We start from the raw sequence: 16820 nt of genomic DNA on the forward strand, positions 1-16820 counted from the left end.
GAAAATGAACATTCAAATTTAAGGAGTCATAAATTGTGATGGAAGATCTTCCATGTGTCTTTCACAGCCTGAAAAGTAATTTTATGGCCCTTACAAGGTAACCGTCAAAAATTGATTATGGTCTATAAAATGCTCGCTACAAGGTAATTCAAAAAGTACTACGAAAATGTAAAAAAAATATATTATTTCGTTTGATGGAAGATGATGGAATTGAATTAGTTTGGTCGGTATTATCTCTTGTTAAAAAAAGCGTTAATCTATCAGAAACAAATTGTATTTCTATATTTAATGTTTCTTCTTGACTCAAACATTTTAGTTTAAAAAGTTCGTAGGAATCACGGAAACATTATCATTACACAGCGCGGCTCAAGAATTAACATTGTGTAATCCTATTTTCTTAATGAAATTCTTTTTCCCAGTCGGAACGACTTTGGCTGCATAACCGCACTGCTATCAGTTTGATTATAAGTTCTATAACTTAATCACTATCGTTATGTGTCGTCCAGAATTTTGGCTATGTTTCACCTACAATTTCAATTGGAGGTTATAAATCTAGCTTTTGAGACTTATATTGTAATATACTATTATTTTTCAGCCGCCTTGTACAATAATAATGTATCTACGACTCGCATGAGTATTTTAATATAAAATGTTTGTTTGATTTAAAAAATATAATTTTGACAATGAATTCACAAAAAATACTGTTTTTGCCCTATAGGCTAGAATTTTTCTCAATTCAAGATAAATTTTATTGCGCAGTAAGAGTTATATAGAAAGTCGTAGTTTCACGCCGAAATAATAAAACTAATGCAATTCTACCGTTTTCCAGAAAACGAAGGGATTTCATTTTTATTCGTTTTCGGACACGTTTTTTGGGCCACTATGTAGGGAATGTCCTGTCGAATTTTTATAGCTATCGTGCAAGACGTTTCGGACTATGAAGGACACAAACCCAATATATCTGCCCTAAAAAGTTTATGACTGTTTAAATTTGGAAGCTTATTTTCAATATCCTTATATTTTTTCCTTGCCAGGATTTTACTCTTTCCATAATTCATCGATACAGTTTCCGCTACAACAACTATGTGCAGTAATATGTGCTACGTGTTGCTAATTCTCACACATCGGAACAAATCGACAGTTAAAATTTAGATTTTGATGTTATGCGACGCTGATTTGTTCACCGCAGGATTCGACAGGATTTACTCAAGATAAGTTTGTAAAAACTGTTAAGGTCAAAAATATCCAAACGGTAATCTTTGAGAAAATCTACTCAACCTTCATGCCGTATTTGATCCTGAAATTAAATTTGAATTTCCAGTTCAAAAAGCCCATTATTTAATCAATTTCAATCCCGCAGCTGAACTACTTTCTAGAAAACTTCAGGCGTGACTTTTATTATTTTTCGTTTAATATCTGCTAATGGCGGGTATTTAAGCTCTGTTGAAAATAAATTGTCGTAAATTATGCGAAATATTACTAGCAGGAAAAGATCATCATAGCATTATTCACAATCTCCATGTTTCTATATTTATGATGCTTATTCTTGACGCACATAAATTGCTATTTATTACTAAGGACAACCAATGCGAGATCGTTTACATCCGAACAGTCTACTTCCAGTTATATGGGATTGATAACGGATTAAAATTGAGATATCCGATATTTCTCGAAAAGTTTTGTAGAAACTGGAAAACTAATAACGATAACTTGGCTGCTGCCTGGAATGATCGTCATTCAAGCTTTATATGTGACCCGGGCTTCGCTTCTACAGGAACACCCGCAGATTTCTTGCAGAAATAAAAGTTTGAAGGGCTCGGTCACTGCGGGGTTGATATACCAGTCCCTTTGGTAACATTTCAATCGTGAAAGTTAAGTGGGTGGTCGTTAAAAGCTGCTCGATGGAGACTGAAAAAGGCTTTAATAGTAGCTCGCTTTGGCTGGAGAAATTTACTATTGGGTCTGGGCTCTTGGAAAGGCGACTTGAATTTCGAGGCAAAACGCATATGTACAGTGGTGGTCAAAATGATCAAAAATGTAAAGCGTTGCTGGGAAATTATAATGATTTAATTTGGCATAATTGTATTAATCCATATACAGCGTGACCGATTTGTTTTGGGGTCACTCTGTAAAAAGTTTATCGATTGTGCGATTTAGCCCGCTTTTTTTTTATATTATAGAGCTCGATGAGCTGCACATTTTCAGCAAAAATGGCCTGGTTGACATAAAATTCAAGGCGTACTATGACTGTTTCTACGAGCAAAATTTTAATAAATCATATTAGCGATTTTTTTAGAAAAAATCTGTGCACGCCACTGTATTGGCCGCCCCTCAAAATGGGCTTATGCGAAAATGTAATGAAAAATGTTGAGTAATAACGGTTCTGTAGAAGAATTAAAAATGCACACTGGGTACTTACATCTTCTCGTACTTCCTCTGGGTATATTAAGGTCCAGACTGGCCGTTCTAGTGATATTTCGGGGATCGTCGTTAAACTATTGCAAAATTTGGTTGTTATTTGGAAAAAGTCCACGACGTCCATTTTGCCTCGTTACTTCGACTCGCTGGTCTATCTGGATGTCCGATGTTGAATTTCGCATTCTGCCGCGGCTTCAGCCGTCGAAAGCGCGTTGTCACCAACAAGACGAACAATTTCTGTTTTTTCCCGTACACTTCGATTTTCCGTGATTATCACGATTAACAATTTAATTCGTATTAAGCACGAATAAGTTCTAAAACCGATGTTGATGTTTAGTTGCGTTTGTTTGACAGTTGAACGCTTCGCTTGCTCGCCATAGCCGACTATGAATTTTTGAAGGCGAATAACTACCGACGCTGCACTTCTAATTCTTCTACAAATTCGTTATTGCTCGACATTTTTCATTAAAATTTCGTACGAGCCCGTTTTGAGGGGTGGCCAATCCAGTGGCGTGCACAGATTTTTCCTAAAAAAATCGCTGATATGATTTATTAAAATTTCTCTCCTTGAAACTATCGTAGTAGGCGTTGCGTTTGACGTCAACGAGGCCATTTTTGCCGAAAATGTGCAGTTCATCAAACTCTATAATTAACAAAAAAAGCCGGACTAAATCGCACGATCGATGAACTTTTCACAGATTGACCCCAAAACAAATGGGTCACACTGTATATGATATTTCCACTAATAACACATCTTGTCCTTTACAAGTTGAATATAACACCAGAGACCTTTTGTTTATTTTACCTTATCTGCCTAATATTTCCTGCCGACGGCGAACATTTTGCTGGTCCAAAAAAGTAAGAGTGATTTTTTATTGTTTTTTGCTTCATGCTCAATTCTACTGGTTAATCTTCGAATATTCACTCTTTAAACCGTTCAAACTTCGATAAATAGTTTAGAGCGTTAAATGGGCCGCGCAACGCATTGCACTTCAGAAGGAAAGGAATTAAATACTGCAATTACGAAGTAAAAACAACACTTATAAGTTTATTTCTCAAGCACTTCAGCGATCGGAATGTGTTATAGTTAGAGTTTTGTGGAAACAAAACTTGAAGGAAATTCAACCAGAAACCAGAGATCGTCCAAGAAAAACAAGCAAAATTCTTGATAGACTTATTGTACGAGAGGCGATAAAAGAGCAATTCTCGAAGTCGTTTGGCATTAAACGAGAACTGAGCCTAGAAATCAGCACACAGACAATAAGGAGCCGATTGGGAGAGATGACTCTTCATGGAGGAGTTGCAAGAAAAGTACCACATTTGAGTTAAAAAAACATACTGCAAAGATTAGACTTCGCTCGATCTAACTTAATTGAAAACCAGAACCGTAATTGGAAAAATATTCTGTTTACTGGTGAAACGGAAATAAATTTGTTTGGATCAGTTGGGAAACGGTATATTAGACGATATAAAAAGGAATTAACTAAAATCCTCAATATACACTGAAAACAGTAAAACATGGCGGCGGAAATATTAAAATGTGGGGTTGTTTTTCCTATAATGAAGTGGGTTCGTTACATTGGATTAAAGACACCATGACCAAAGAAATTTACATAGAAATATTAGAAAAGATTACGTTTCCATATGCAGAAGTTAGTGTACCTTTAAAAAGGATCTGTCAGAAAAACGACGACCTGAAACGTATTGCTGAAGTAGTGAAACGGTGGTTTCTGAGAAACCAAATCGAAGTGTTGCCATAGCCTTCGTAATATGCGGATTTGGATCCGATAGCAAATCTTTAGGAGTATCTGAAAGACAGGCTTGCTAACGAAAAAACGTCAAACAAAAAGGCCTTGTGGGAAGAAACCAAGAAAATTTGCTATTCCGTGCCCGCTGAAGTTTGTTAAAAATTAATGGACTCCATGTCAACGAGAGGCACAGCTGCCATTAAGCAAAAGGGATATTCTACTACGTACTAGTGTTTTACGTGTCTGAAGTGTTTTAAGGAACCATAGTTTTCATTAGTTACAGCGATAGAAAAGGTATTCTTATTTTTTTTATCAGAAAAAATGCACATAATTTTTTAACAATTATAAAATTATATTTTGGAACACCAAGTTAATGGGTTGTTTTGTAATAGTTCTTTTTTCAAGACATATTGTGCCATTGTAAATTTGGTTGTGCTATTCATTTATCGAAATACTAGGATAAAAAGTTTATTTTTTGTATTTTGACCGCCACTGTATGTGGTAAACAATGCCGCGTTCGTCTGAATTCTCAAAATTTTTTGATACCTCGCTATTCGAAAAATGACGAAGCCACAACAGAAATGAGAGAAAAATGCATTTTTATTTAAAAAAAATAACAAATTTTAATCGTTCAGAGAGCGAGCGTTAAAATTCATGTTGTTTTCGTCGTGCTCCTCTAATAACCCCAACAGTTTTCCTGATACTTCTCTTAAATTTGATGTCGCATCATTCTTAGGCCGTGACGGCTTTCAGAGCCTGTCAAATTATATTTCAGTGTCTTTATTTTCTGTTTTCAGTTGCTAAATTAAATTCTGAAATGTTAGAGAAGAAAGGCGACTTTGCCTGGTTCCGTGACCTCGTTATGACAACGACACTCATTCGCCGCAGGCATTAGAAAAACGTCACGTATTTTGTAACTTTAATCAAACGATTGCGAATGGCGCAATCGATATTCTTGAATAACAACAATTAACTATCGCCCCTCCTCAGCCTCCCAAAAGCTCCACGATGATAAGTGTTATTTATTTCTTACCGCCCTGGGAATGTTGACGATGATGCCATTTAACAACAACGCGTAAGTAGATAATGTAGAAAATTCCTCTTGGATTACAAAAACCGAGGTAACAAGGGTAAAAAGGCCGAAGTCTACTACATCTGTTTTTTCTATAATCCCTCATCGCCGCGTGCAGTGTTCATACATTATATGAGAAAGCTAATACATTTTTTTTATATGCAGCTTAGGTGTTTTTCGTACTCGGATCCGTAAACAAACAGCAACCGAAATTTGCTGGTTTTTACACCGGGCGTGCAGTAAAAATGATATCAGTTTAATTAATTGAAAGCCGAATCGCGTTCAAATAATATTACATAAGGTTTAATGGGACCATAACCATATTTTTACGACGAATAAAACTCTAAATTGGTTGTTAAGACTTTTAACTTTACGGTATTTCACTTCCAAGGTACACATTTTATTACGGATTTTTTTAAGGCGGTTTACGGGGCGCAGCCCCGCAGACGGCATTTTTCATAGGCGATATAATGGACGTTTAAACTCTTTAGGCTCGGCAACGGCAGGATTCCGGTTATCTCGCGAGGGGGATTCGGCCCCGAAAGGGGCTCTAATGGCTCAATTTTCATAATATTTTCTAGCTAAAAGATCCACATTTAAATATTCACGCCCGTTTAACCGCTTTGACGTAATATGCTAAAGGTTCAGATTCATGGGTAAATTATCTTTATCTCGTTATTGCAACCCTCAACGTGGCACGTCCTTGACTTGTGAGCTCGTTAAGTTCCTCTCGAAACGCAAAAAGATCCTTTAATGGGGTGGTTAGCATCCGTTCTGTCCTTATTTGAGGTAGAATTAAAAGATTCCTCGCATATATAAATAACGAAGTAAGAAGAGTTCATTAAAGACCGGGCAATTTTCTCTGCCGACAAATTTTTCTAGACCGCAAAGTGAGACGCTGCCAATGAGTAATTGCAACACCTACTTGCATGAAGTAATAAAAATAATCAACGCCATTAAATTTATAATGTAGCAAGTGCAACGTGCATTTATTTTTAGGTGCCAGATGTTTACAAAATAAAATATTAAACTCGCTAATGTTTGAGCAAATTATTACAAATTTTATGAAGTGCTCATAATGCGGCCAGTAAAAATAGATGGAAATGGCTTTTTCGCAGTTAAGAAACTTCCGATATTGCCGCTATTATTAGGAACAGGATCCGGGAGCGTAAGCCAATGCCGAAGATCTTACTGAAATTGTTTTCGTGACAATCTACTGAATGAAGATATATTACATAGGCGGCAATTTTCGTCGTGGAGGGACGTGGAAAAACCAGACAGACCGTCGTAATGCGTCATGTCCGTACACTCTTCAACGACCAGCCGAGGGCATAACAAGACACGCGACATCGTTGAAGTTTTAAGACCTGCTCCGATGGGCCACCTTGCCGTTCATCCCTCAATCCCACGGAATATTTTTAAATTCCTCATCGATTTTTGCCACTTACCCGATTTTCCGGTGAAAAATTGGATTAAACGAGGAAGAAACTTGAATCCAGAAAAGCTACGTGTTTGCAGTATTGATAGAATTGCGAATTTAATCCACCGTTCAAGCCACCGCACATTACCAAATAGCGCTGTCAAACGCAAGAGCAAAATAAATTTGCAGTTTATAAACACGTGTTTATACCAACTCGTAAATTATGTAAGTATCCGCGAGAGGAATTTTAAAAATTGCTATGCAGTCGGGGATGTTCAATCCCAGGTAGGTACGTCGGAGTCTTACCCCATCTGGATTGTGTTTGTAAGGGGGTCCAGCACCGCAAAACTCCACCAGAACGTCCTGAAGTTTCTTGGTGGCGTCTGAAACAAAAACAAAAGTCATTATAGAATTATACGATTAAACGTGACAGGAATAATGTTAATTAAGATGCCGAGGGTGACGACAGAACCTGGACCGCAAAGCCATAGATGTGGCGAACCCCGCAGCCTCGTCTCGCTCCGAGAGGCTTAACGCAACTGGACTTGACGAATCAACAAGTTGATTTACGTTGCGTATTTAAATCACGGTAGTTCGACTCTGTGTCAGAGCGTCGAACAGCTCATGTGTGTCACCGAGATTCTTCTAGACACCCTCCATCGCACAGACCTTGCTCCGACTACATTTTCAACTACACACGCTTACCTCCCCACGTTGGATGCGATGAAAAGCTTCTCGGTAGAGGTTTTCAGACCGATAGGGAATCAATTAAGACCAAAAAGAGAACTCTTTTATTACGGCCTCGTGGCTTTATCCTTAACCAACCGAAAAATACCCTGAGACGTATGAGCTTTTCCAGGCAGCTGTTTAAAGCAGTATGAAGTGCCGAACATGATAAGATCGTTTATAACGTCATTATAACTGCAGTAAATTGGTAACAGTGGACCACACCAGTTATCGTGTTCCGCGTTGAAAAGGGAAATTTGTATCAACTGCGTAAACGATCTGAGCGGCTCTAACTTGGTTGCTGACTGGTCGAAAAGAAATTTCTTTGCTTAACAATGTATAAATGTGCAAAAAATTTATAAAATGTTTAACGTATAAAAACAACAGGGGGCGGCAGCCCCGTTCACCCGCGCCTCCATCACTGGAAAAGCTAGAGGCTCTCAGATGGCTCTCGAGGAATTCGAATCGCTCGACCGATGCTTCATGACTGCTTTGTGTTATTTTTTCACAACTTATGGCGGAATGGAAAAACTGATAAATTACGATCACTAGTACGAGATAAGGGCAGGAAATTCACTAATGAAGGCCCCACAATATCAAATTGCAAATGCTGTTATTATAAAACAGTGATTGAACACGAAAATATTGGCATGCGGCTCGTTCTCACGGGTCGACAACTAGGAGCTATAAAGCCATGGCCGTAAAGCCGAGAGGCAGAACGTAGTCATTCAGAAACTCATTAAACAAAGCTCTCTGCGAGCATATTATAATTGGCTAATTTCCTAAAACGAGAAAACGCATGGAACGCACCGCACAGACGTGGGTTTCCCAACAAAGCACCGGCTACCCTCTGGCTTAGTATTTAGTTTAAAAATTTAATCCCTTGGTTTCCTCATAGAAATCTCAATCGTGTAAACACACGGTGAGTGCTAAACGTAACGTCAATTAGCCAGGAAAAATTTGAGGTCATTTTCCGTAAACTCCGAACAAACCCCGAAACTAACTACGTCATGAGTGATACCCTGAACGCCGACGAACGTAAGAGGGATGAAATTGACTGTAATGTCTTCAATGAAAAACTGCAGAAATCTTCGATTTGAGCTTTTATGCGGGTAAAAAGGGGAGGAACGATATTTCACGGTTTGCTCGGTGAACTTGCCTCTAAAACTGATATTTCGTTACAATGCGGCAAGTAACAGCAGGTTACCGTTCCTTTTTCAACTTTTCTCAACCTTTTAATGAGCACCGGGTTTAGGCACGGTGTCGGTAAGTCATTACGTTCACCGGGGATATCCAAAAACAGGACTTGAGCGGAGGAAAAACAATTTCAAGGAGGAATTCGAAGTAAAGAGAATAACGAGTGCGAGTAACAAAGACAATTGTGGCTTATCCTGAACAAACAAGTAACGATAAACACTGAGGAAAAACACGCGAAATAATTTCTTTCTTAAAATGGCTTCAAAACTTAGGCTCCAAATGGCCAGACCACAAACTGCAAACATTTAATAGATGTTTAGCATAAACGGTTTACCACAGCCTTAATACTGGAACATTTAATGTTTTGCTTGTTAAATAGGTCCCTAATGGCAAACTGCATAGTCCATTACTCCCTTGTAGCCTACAGGGCTGTTATCTATATAGTGTTTGTAAGCTTTTGTATGTGGTTAAAGCGGATAGTTGTTTGGGGGTATAGAATATTTTATCTATGGACCTATAGAAAATTGATTTAGAGTACGTACAATTTAATGGGCTCTTAACATTGCATTATCACATTTATAGCGAGGCATAGTGATGGTGTGGTGGGAATTGTATTATGCGAAACGGTGTTGGGTAACGGTGAATAACTTTGAAGCGTTTTTGCCTGGCTTTTTATCGACAAATTTATATTTTTCTCAATATAATTTACATACTTTAACACTTAAGGAAGGCATAAAAGTCTCGTCTGTTTCCCTTCCTACGGTAGATAGGTTTTACAAGGGTTTTTGAACCTGCGGAACGCAAGCCTAAGCATCGTGTGGAGAAATGGGAAATGTCCAATGAGGGCAACGGAAGACAATTAGGATTTCCCAATGGTTAACGTGTCGGTTTTTGCAGTCGAACGCGTTCCAAAATTAGAGCAAACGAACGCCATCGCCTCACCTTCTAATGCCCCCCCCCCCTCCCCTCCCCCCACCCCCTGTATATAATTTAAAGTTATAATAATATTTTTTTAAATTCGTCCAGGTAACACTCCAGAATCGATTTCAGTTGTGAGTTGGATAATGCAAAAACCTTCACCTACATGGGTAGAAAAAAGAACTTTGGGGAACAACCTGCAATTTCGATAGCGCTTATATTTCTCTTACCTCCAAATGATACATATATATCGAAAGACTACTTTCATAAAACTTTCGGAATATTTATGTAGGGCTCTTAAATAAATTCGAAGAATTTTAAACCCCATTTCCTCGTATCCGTCGTTTCCCCACGGGGTCTAGAAATATATTAGGGATACAAGCTAGGAAGTAAAGATCTCGAAAACCCAATATATTACCATATTTTCTTTCTTGTTTTTGGAAGGATTTCCCAAGGATTCTCTTTTATATTTACTTGCTGAATGTTATGTATATTGAGTTATACATTTTGCATGAGATTTGGCAAGTTTATTCGTTCGGAAAGGCATTATTATTTATTAAGATTCGAGGTTTGAGAAGCCGTCGGGAGCTATCTTGTCAAACTGTGACAAATTCCGAATACAAAACAGCAAATTTAGTAGAAACAGGCCGGGCGCTTTTGCACGCGACAACATCACCTGGAGCCACGACGTGAAGCCGTCATTTGAGGGTTAAATGGAGTGAGAAATTGCGGTCGCTGGAGACGCTGGTGAAGGTCAGCACCAAGATGAGGGAGAAAAGTACCTGCGGGCACGACGAACTTTTCTCCTGTCTAAAATTAGAGAAGAAAAGACACGATGGAGCTGGTGGTTATAATATTTTTTTGTGCTGCTGGGCCCCTGGCGCAGGCCTATGAACTGTACGAAAACAACGCAAATTAGAATTACGACGTTTTTCGAAGTGTAATTCTCGCGACACGGTTAAAATGTTTCGATAAAATGGAGGATAAGAGCGAACTCAAATTTTTTAAACAAAAGACAGGCCTGATTTATCGAGGAACGTGATATTAATTCAGAGAGAGCCTCTGGGCCCATAAACGATATCATATTTTTCATCTCGGCATTATTTCACGAAGTCCCATCGCTGCGGCTGCATGCAAAACATGAAAAACAAACACATTCAGATACACACCCTTAATTGCCCTCTTTTAATTACTATTTGTCCGTGTCACGCTCAATATCGGTTTTCTAAAAATGCCTTTAATCAGCCCTACAGGTTTTAATGCTGTATAAAGTTAATCAACAAAATGCGGACGTAATCATAGAAAATCAACATGTTCGATATTCGACGAGAAACACTGAAACAGGCTGGTACTTCTTCGTTTCGCTGTAAGCGTGGATTGGTGAAATTAAGCGCGTCGTCAACGCACAAGTATCCCTATAAGTTGGTTCGTAGCCGGTTCCTTCATGGTCCTGCTTTAAACGCTTTTCTTGTATTTTGCGTCTTGAGTTCAGTTCAACTATTTTTATGATATACTCGGTGACATTGGAAGTGTTACACTCGGTAGGAATGATTTTTTGGAATTAACGTTTTGGCGACAAAATGACCATATGGCAAGCAAGCCGTGGTGCCGTGCTCAACATTTCATCTTTAACAGCTTTTGCAAAAAAAAAAGTTTCACCTTTTAGTTTTTTCGTGATAACGGCGTTTTACCCTTATACGGCCATCGCGCATGCCTGAACAGAATCGCCATTAGTCACCGAATACGACATTATGCCATTCTGCTTTCCAATGCTGCCTTCCTCTGCGCCAGTGCAAACGTTGGCGACGGCGTGCTGCTGTTAAAGGTAGCGCCAACCGAAGAGGATACGAACGAAGTCCAAGGCTTCGAATGCGACGATATGATTCGCATACTAACAGGTCCACCTTCTTCTCCAAACCATCGGCTACCAGGCTGGCTCGTGGGTAGCGAAGCGGTCTCGCAGAACTGGTTGTCTGAAGCGCCGATCTCGACGCTCCGTAGAGCGCCTCGGTCGACCAGTTGGTCTTCTACGCGTTTCTCTACCGTGTTCTGCCCACACCCGACGCGCACGCGCTACCGTCAGTGGCGTTAACACGGCGAGCAATTTCGCCATAAGGCTCGATAGGCGGCAGAGTTCCACTCCTGTCAAAATCGCTAAGATGGTGATATTCGCGATGTGTTCGGACCCTGGGCATTTTGCGCAAGTGGCCGGAAACACGAGAACTAAAAACGTCTGTACCAAGCAGGTCGCATGAGCCGTTGTCTTCGCAAAAAACGAAGAAATTAAAATGTTTTTTTTTTAAATCTGTTAAAGGCAAAACGCTGAGCATGGCACCATAGCTTGCTTTTTACATAGTAATTTCGTTGCCGAAACATTAATTCCAAAAAATTATTCCTACTGGGTGTAACACTTCCCAACGTCATCGAGCACATATCAGTCATCCTCGTTCTTTCCCGTAACCCCATCGACGAAGCTTCGTTTCATGTTATTCACTACTTATTTGAATTTCAATTGACTTTATCTGACACGGAACGATTGTCCCAAGCAAATTTTTAAAAAATGTAAAGAAACTGAAGGGTGGAAAAACTTTGATGAATGGCCCTTCGCCTAAAATGCAAATATCGCTTCTTGCGAGCTGCGTTGCCCCTGCGCCGTCCCATTCAAGTCCCCTTCCGCATTTCTTATTAGTACAATACACATGCCCGTTTCTTTTGGTTGAATTAAGGCCGTTAACGCATCGCCACATGCAAAACGTGCCATCCACACTCCACACCCTTAATTGGCCCTTATTAATTACCCACTATTTGCTCCTGTCATGCGATATGTCGGTTCAGTCGAGCATTACGTTCCCGTTCAAGTGCTGTTTGTGATCGGGTTATTTTCATTTTATTGACAATTCCCATGAAATGTTGTTCTTTTGGTATCAATTTAAATTGCAGTGGAAGCGAAAAAAAAAGGAAAAATTTACGGTCCAGAATTGAGCTTTTTAATCTCTCCGCTTTCGCTCTGCCGTTGTCTCGGCAAACTATAACGTAACCTGGGCGACAGCCAGTCCAAAGGAAATACAAGAGCCTCACAAATAGAGTTCATTTTGAATCTACTAATTTTGAAAGGAGATTATTTCCAATGTTTTAATGCATTGCAGTAAACCTGGATTTTCATTCGTCGGTGCTTTTATTTGTTCCCGGGAATTGTTTACGGCGACTAAATCGCGGACTTAATTCCATTGTTCTATTGACGTTAAAACGCTCTGTCATAGATTATTAAAAAAGGGGCACAATGCTGTAAAGTTATTCCAAGTAAAGTGTCAACAAAGCCATTAGGATAATAAGAGACGCGACTGTCGTCCTGTCACAAGATTTTTAAAATCATGATAAATTATTCTCAAAAAGCCTTTCTATCCGGCATCCATTTCGTTATCATCGTTAAAAAAATCTTCAGTAAAGCTGGAAAAGATTAATGCACTAAAATGCCTCTAGCGCCGCGGAGAGACGTGTGGAAACGACGACTCTCGAACGAGGATTCTGTTCTACGAACTGAAAAATCTCGCAGGTGATACATTATTAAGTATAACGAAGTCAATTTTAAAATGTAAAAAGGAAGATGGAAAAAGCAACAGAATGCGGAATACGGAAGAAATACGGAAATAGCCGCTCGGGTCGGATCTACAGAGTTGTACAGGAGAAGGCTTCGAGGCGGCAAAGGTTTCTCGATCATCTTTCATCATAAGTACGCAGCGTAATTAGCGTTCATTATCCCCGTCATTTGCTAATGTTGACAGTTTGACGTTAGAACTCGTGGCGTGCCAACACTTTTGTCCCTCCCCGTATGCAAAAGAGAGGTTCGACACAACGCAGAGAAGAGGTGCGAGCCCAAATATTCTCACGGTGTGTGTGTGTGTGGGTGTGTGTGATTTAAACCACGTCTTCCGATACGGACCTTTGGAACGAGGATAACCGTAAGAAACGACGCAAAGTGACTAACTCCGTAAAGTGCTTACAACTGCAGAGATAACCGGAACGCTTCCGCGGGAGAGATAAACGTGAACTTTGTGTTTAAAGCTGATTTATTTTCTTATGAATTAACTACGGAATTGCCAAGCGCCGGCCCTTGAACACTCTGACATTCAGACCAGATACATTACGGTGTGATGAACGTGATGTTCGGCAGCTTTTGCGATCGAAACGTACGAAAAACGTCGAAATGCGTACGGAGTACGTGAAAATCGTGCGGGATTGTGCATCCGCGCTTTAGTCAAAGGGCCTTTTTTGGCGAAGTAACGGTAACGTATTTGAGTTTAAATTTATAATAACGGAATTTGCAAATTAGATGCTATACGCGGATAAATCGATAGAGATATTGACACAAGAAAAATGAATGCCGTACTTTATACCGTCGCTGAATTTAAATGGCTTAATTTGGCGCAAAATCGTTTACATTTTCCATTGAGTATAGAGCGTTCCGGCAATTTCAATGAAAATATTGAATAAGTATCCATTTGAATGTAGGTGCAATATTGTAGGGCTATTCAGAACGTTTGCATAGACTTAATATAAAAATTTCCCCTCTAATTGAAAAATACCCTCCGCGGTATTATAATCCCTTCCGCGTGGTTTCTCGCTATCTAATTAACGTACCAATTCTTCTCGTATTAAATAGACATAAACCATCCGAACTAATGCACCTGAAACTATTCAAAACAATAGAAATTTCAACAAACTAATCGCATTTAGGTCTGTTATTGCGTATGGCATAACAAACAACCTCTTTATACTAAATAAACACCGAGCTAACTATTGAGTTATTCGGGGCATATAAGTTGTCTGGATAACGTCTAGTTAAAATTTCTTACGGCCACGCCACGGCGGCGTTTAAGCAGACGGGGAACGTTCGCCATTTAATTTTAGGCTTACTGGCTTCAATGATTTAAAGCAAACGACTTATTCACGGGTAAATAAAAGTCTCTTGAATGGTTTAATCGAGTATCGATGCGACTTTGCATGCAACAATCTAAAATGTGTTATCTATTTATATTCAATGATTCGACGAATCATTTTATTATGGAAGTTGTAGATTATTGACTAGCACGCAAGCTTTTATCACCTGACCACATGACATCCTGAAATATCGGACAGGAGGACGGTTGGATGACGAAAAGGATTAATTCGGAAAGTTCGTTCAGCAACTCGACCACAAAGCTGACAATTGGAGTGATCCCCTTTTCCTGACGTCTTTGTACCTGCACTCCCTGTAGATCACGCCTTTGGTTCGCGGCGACCTGGTGAGCGCGTAGTTTTCCATTTTTGAGCTTTTTGTTTTTCTCACCCCTTCTCCTCGCTGGCGGGATACGTAGGTGATCGGAAAATGAGGTCGTCTTGCCACGTGGAACTGCAGTTCACAGTTAACAGACGTTCGGTTTCCACCTTATGAAAGAAGTAGATTGCTGTTTGTACTAAAAATACGTAGTGAGACTGAAAGTCCTCGGCCGAAAATACATTTACGGACAAATATAGGGGCATTTCGCTCTTCCATTTTTCCACCTCTTGATAACTCGCCATTACGCATTTTTCTTAACCGTTCATTAAAATCTTTCTCTAATTTTTCAGGGCTTTCTCTCCAGCTAGAATCGTCTTTCGAGAACTCCCGATAAACATCAGTCCAGGGAAGAACACTAAAACTAGGTCATCATTACGACGACAACAACAACTGGGTGTTAGTGCCCATTTACGCACAATCCAATTATATGGATACATTTGCAAATATTTGTCTATTTATATCACAATTGCCGACCACGCCCGTTTAATCTCCGGACGGTTTTTATTTAGTTTGGCAGCTTAGCAATGAACTTCGGGCGTTAATCTTGACTGCTATTTATATCACGACTCGGATAATAATTGTTGTTTAGACAAGACGCCGAATTTAGGATACCTAATTACAAATTAATTGAGTTTCTCCAATTCCGCTGTAATGAAGTTTTATTGACGGGCTGTGGTTGGCTTAACAGTGGTCTTGAATTTTCATTCAGGTGATGCTGGTTACAATAGAGTCAAACGAGCAATCGATATCATGATTCGCTTCAGAATTAAAGTCAGCTCCTCACTGCGCCGAGACATTCGAGGCACGTTCGTAGACATAAATTGACCGAATTTAGTTTGACAACCTCCACGCATAAGCCCATTGACCCATTTCCCTTGGTCCCAAAGAGGACCAAGGAAGGAGTAATTTTTCATACACCGAGGCAAAGATCAATTTGATCGAGAAGAAAATAAAGATACTGAGTTTTAACGAGGAAATGTTTTACTTTTCGCTCTCTCCTCGACGCAGACCCTTTCGCCAGAAACGTCCACTTACGTATCGACGCACTCGGCAACGACGGACGTTCCATACGTTAACAGTTCCATTAATTCGCACCACCCAAGAGGGCCGAAGCCACTAAAATCGCTCATGTGAAGGAGCAGGCCCTTCTCGTGGACACTACTTGAACCTGAGATCCGCTACTCAGTGCGATTGTCACGTGTGACAGTGGCTTGTCTGCATAGATTAATTCGAAATCGATGGATTGCGAAGTGAGAGATTATAGGAACCAAGTGGCACCACTCAGTGCCGACTCCAAATCGTCGGTCTGTAGCAGCTTTAAGTCGGCACTTCAGTGGGGAAGTTCGAGAAAAAAGCAATGCTACACTGGTTTATTGTAGCCGTTATATTTTGCTGAAACATTCACTTAAAAGGGTAACGCATATTATTGCCTGAATTTACCCAGGGGAATGGAACTGCTGCAATAAAGCGCTGTAGTGCTGTTGTTGCGTGAAAGCCTTCAATGGAGAGAATGGTATTATTTAAGGGCGTAAATATGCAAGCAAAATGCACATAAAAAAGTGTCGTGCAAACGTTGCATTAAATCTTCCTATTTAACACTTTAAAGAACGCTTTTTCAAGGTTCCATAGATTCGTCCAAATATTTAATCAGGCCTCCGGCATGATTCAAAACAATTTTCCGAATTCCTGGCATTCCGTTGGAACAGACTAATATATTGACGTTTCTATTTTTTCTCTCTTTCACCCCGCACCGTTTTATTGCCGCCTCGGTGACAAGGAAACTGCACTTGGGGAGAAAATGAAGACCGTCGACTGAAAGAATTTTTATAAAAATGCCCCGGAAATTCCAATGAGGAGAATATACATATATCCCGGTAGAAATTTCGCAGCTTATATTAAACCAACAATTCGACAAAAGATGAACATCAAAGGATGATCCGTTCTTTTCGGAAACTTTCCATGGAAATCCAGAGGCCAGAGAAATGACTCGTTGGAAACGCTGGA

At 39.7% G+C, this 16820-nt stretch overlaps 1 protein-coding gene across 8 annotated transcripts in view; it reads right to left on the reverse strand.

Annotated features, from left to right (window-relative positions):
• The window catches only part of Dgk (diacyl glycerol kinase 1), a 108449-nt gene that overhangs the window by 79409 nt on the left and 12220 nt on the right, over window positions 1-16820 (reverse strand). For all 8 annotated transcript variants that reach the window (XM_066286364.1, XM_066286365.1, XM_066286363.1 and 5 more), the window contains exon 3: window positions 6965-7041. In XM_066286364.1, coding sequence (XP_066142461.1) covers window positions 6965-7041 — 77 coding nt within the window. The remainder of the gene's footprint in view (window positions 1-6964; window positions 7042-16820) is intronic.

The sequence above is a fragment of the Euwallacea fornicatus genome, chromosome 10, assembly GCF_040115645.1.
Source record: "Euwallacea fornicatus isolate EFF26 chromosome 10, ASM4011564v1, whole genome shotgun sequence".
In the NCBI taxonomy this organism is placed as follows: domain Eukaryota; kingdom Metazoa; phylum Arthropoda; class Insecta; order Coleoptera; family Curculionidae; genus Euwallacea; species Euwallacea fornicatus.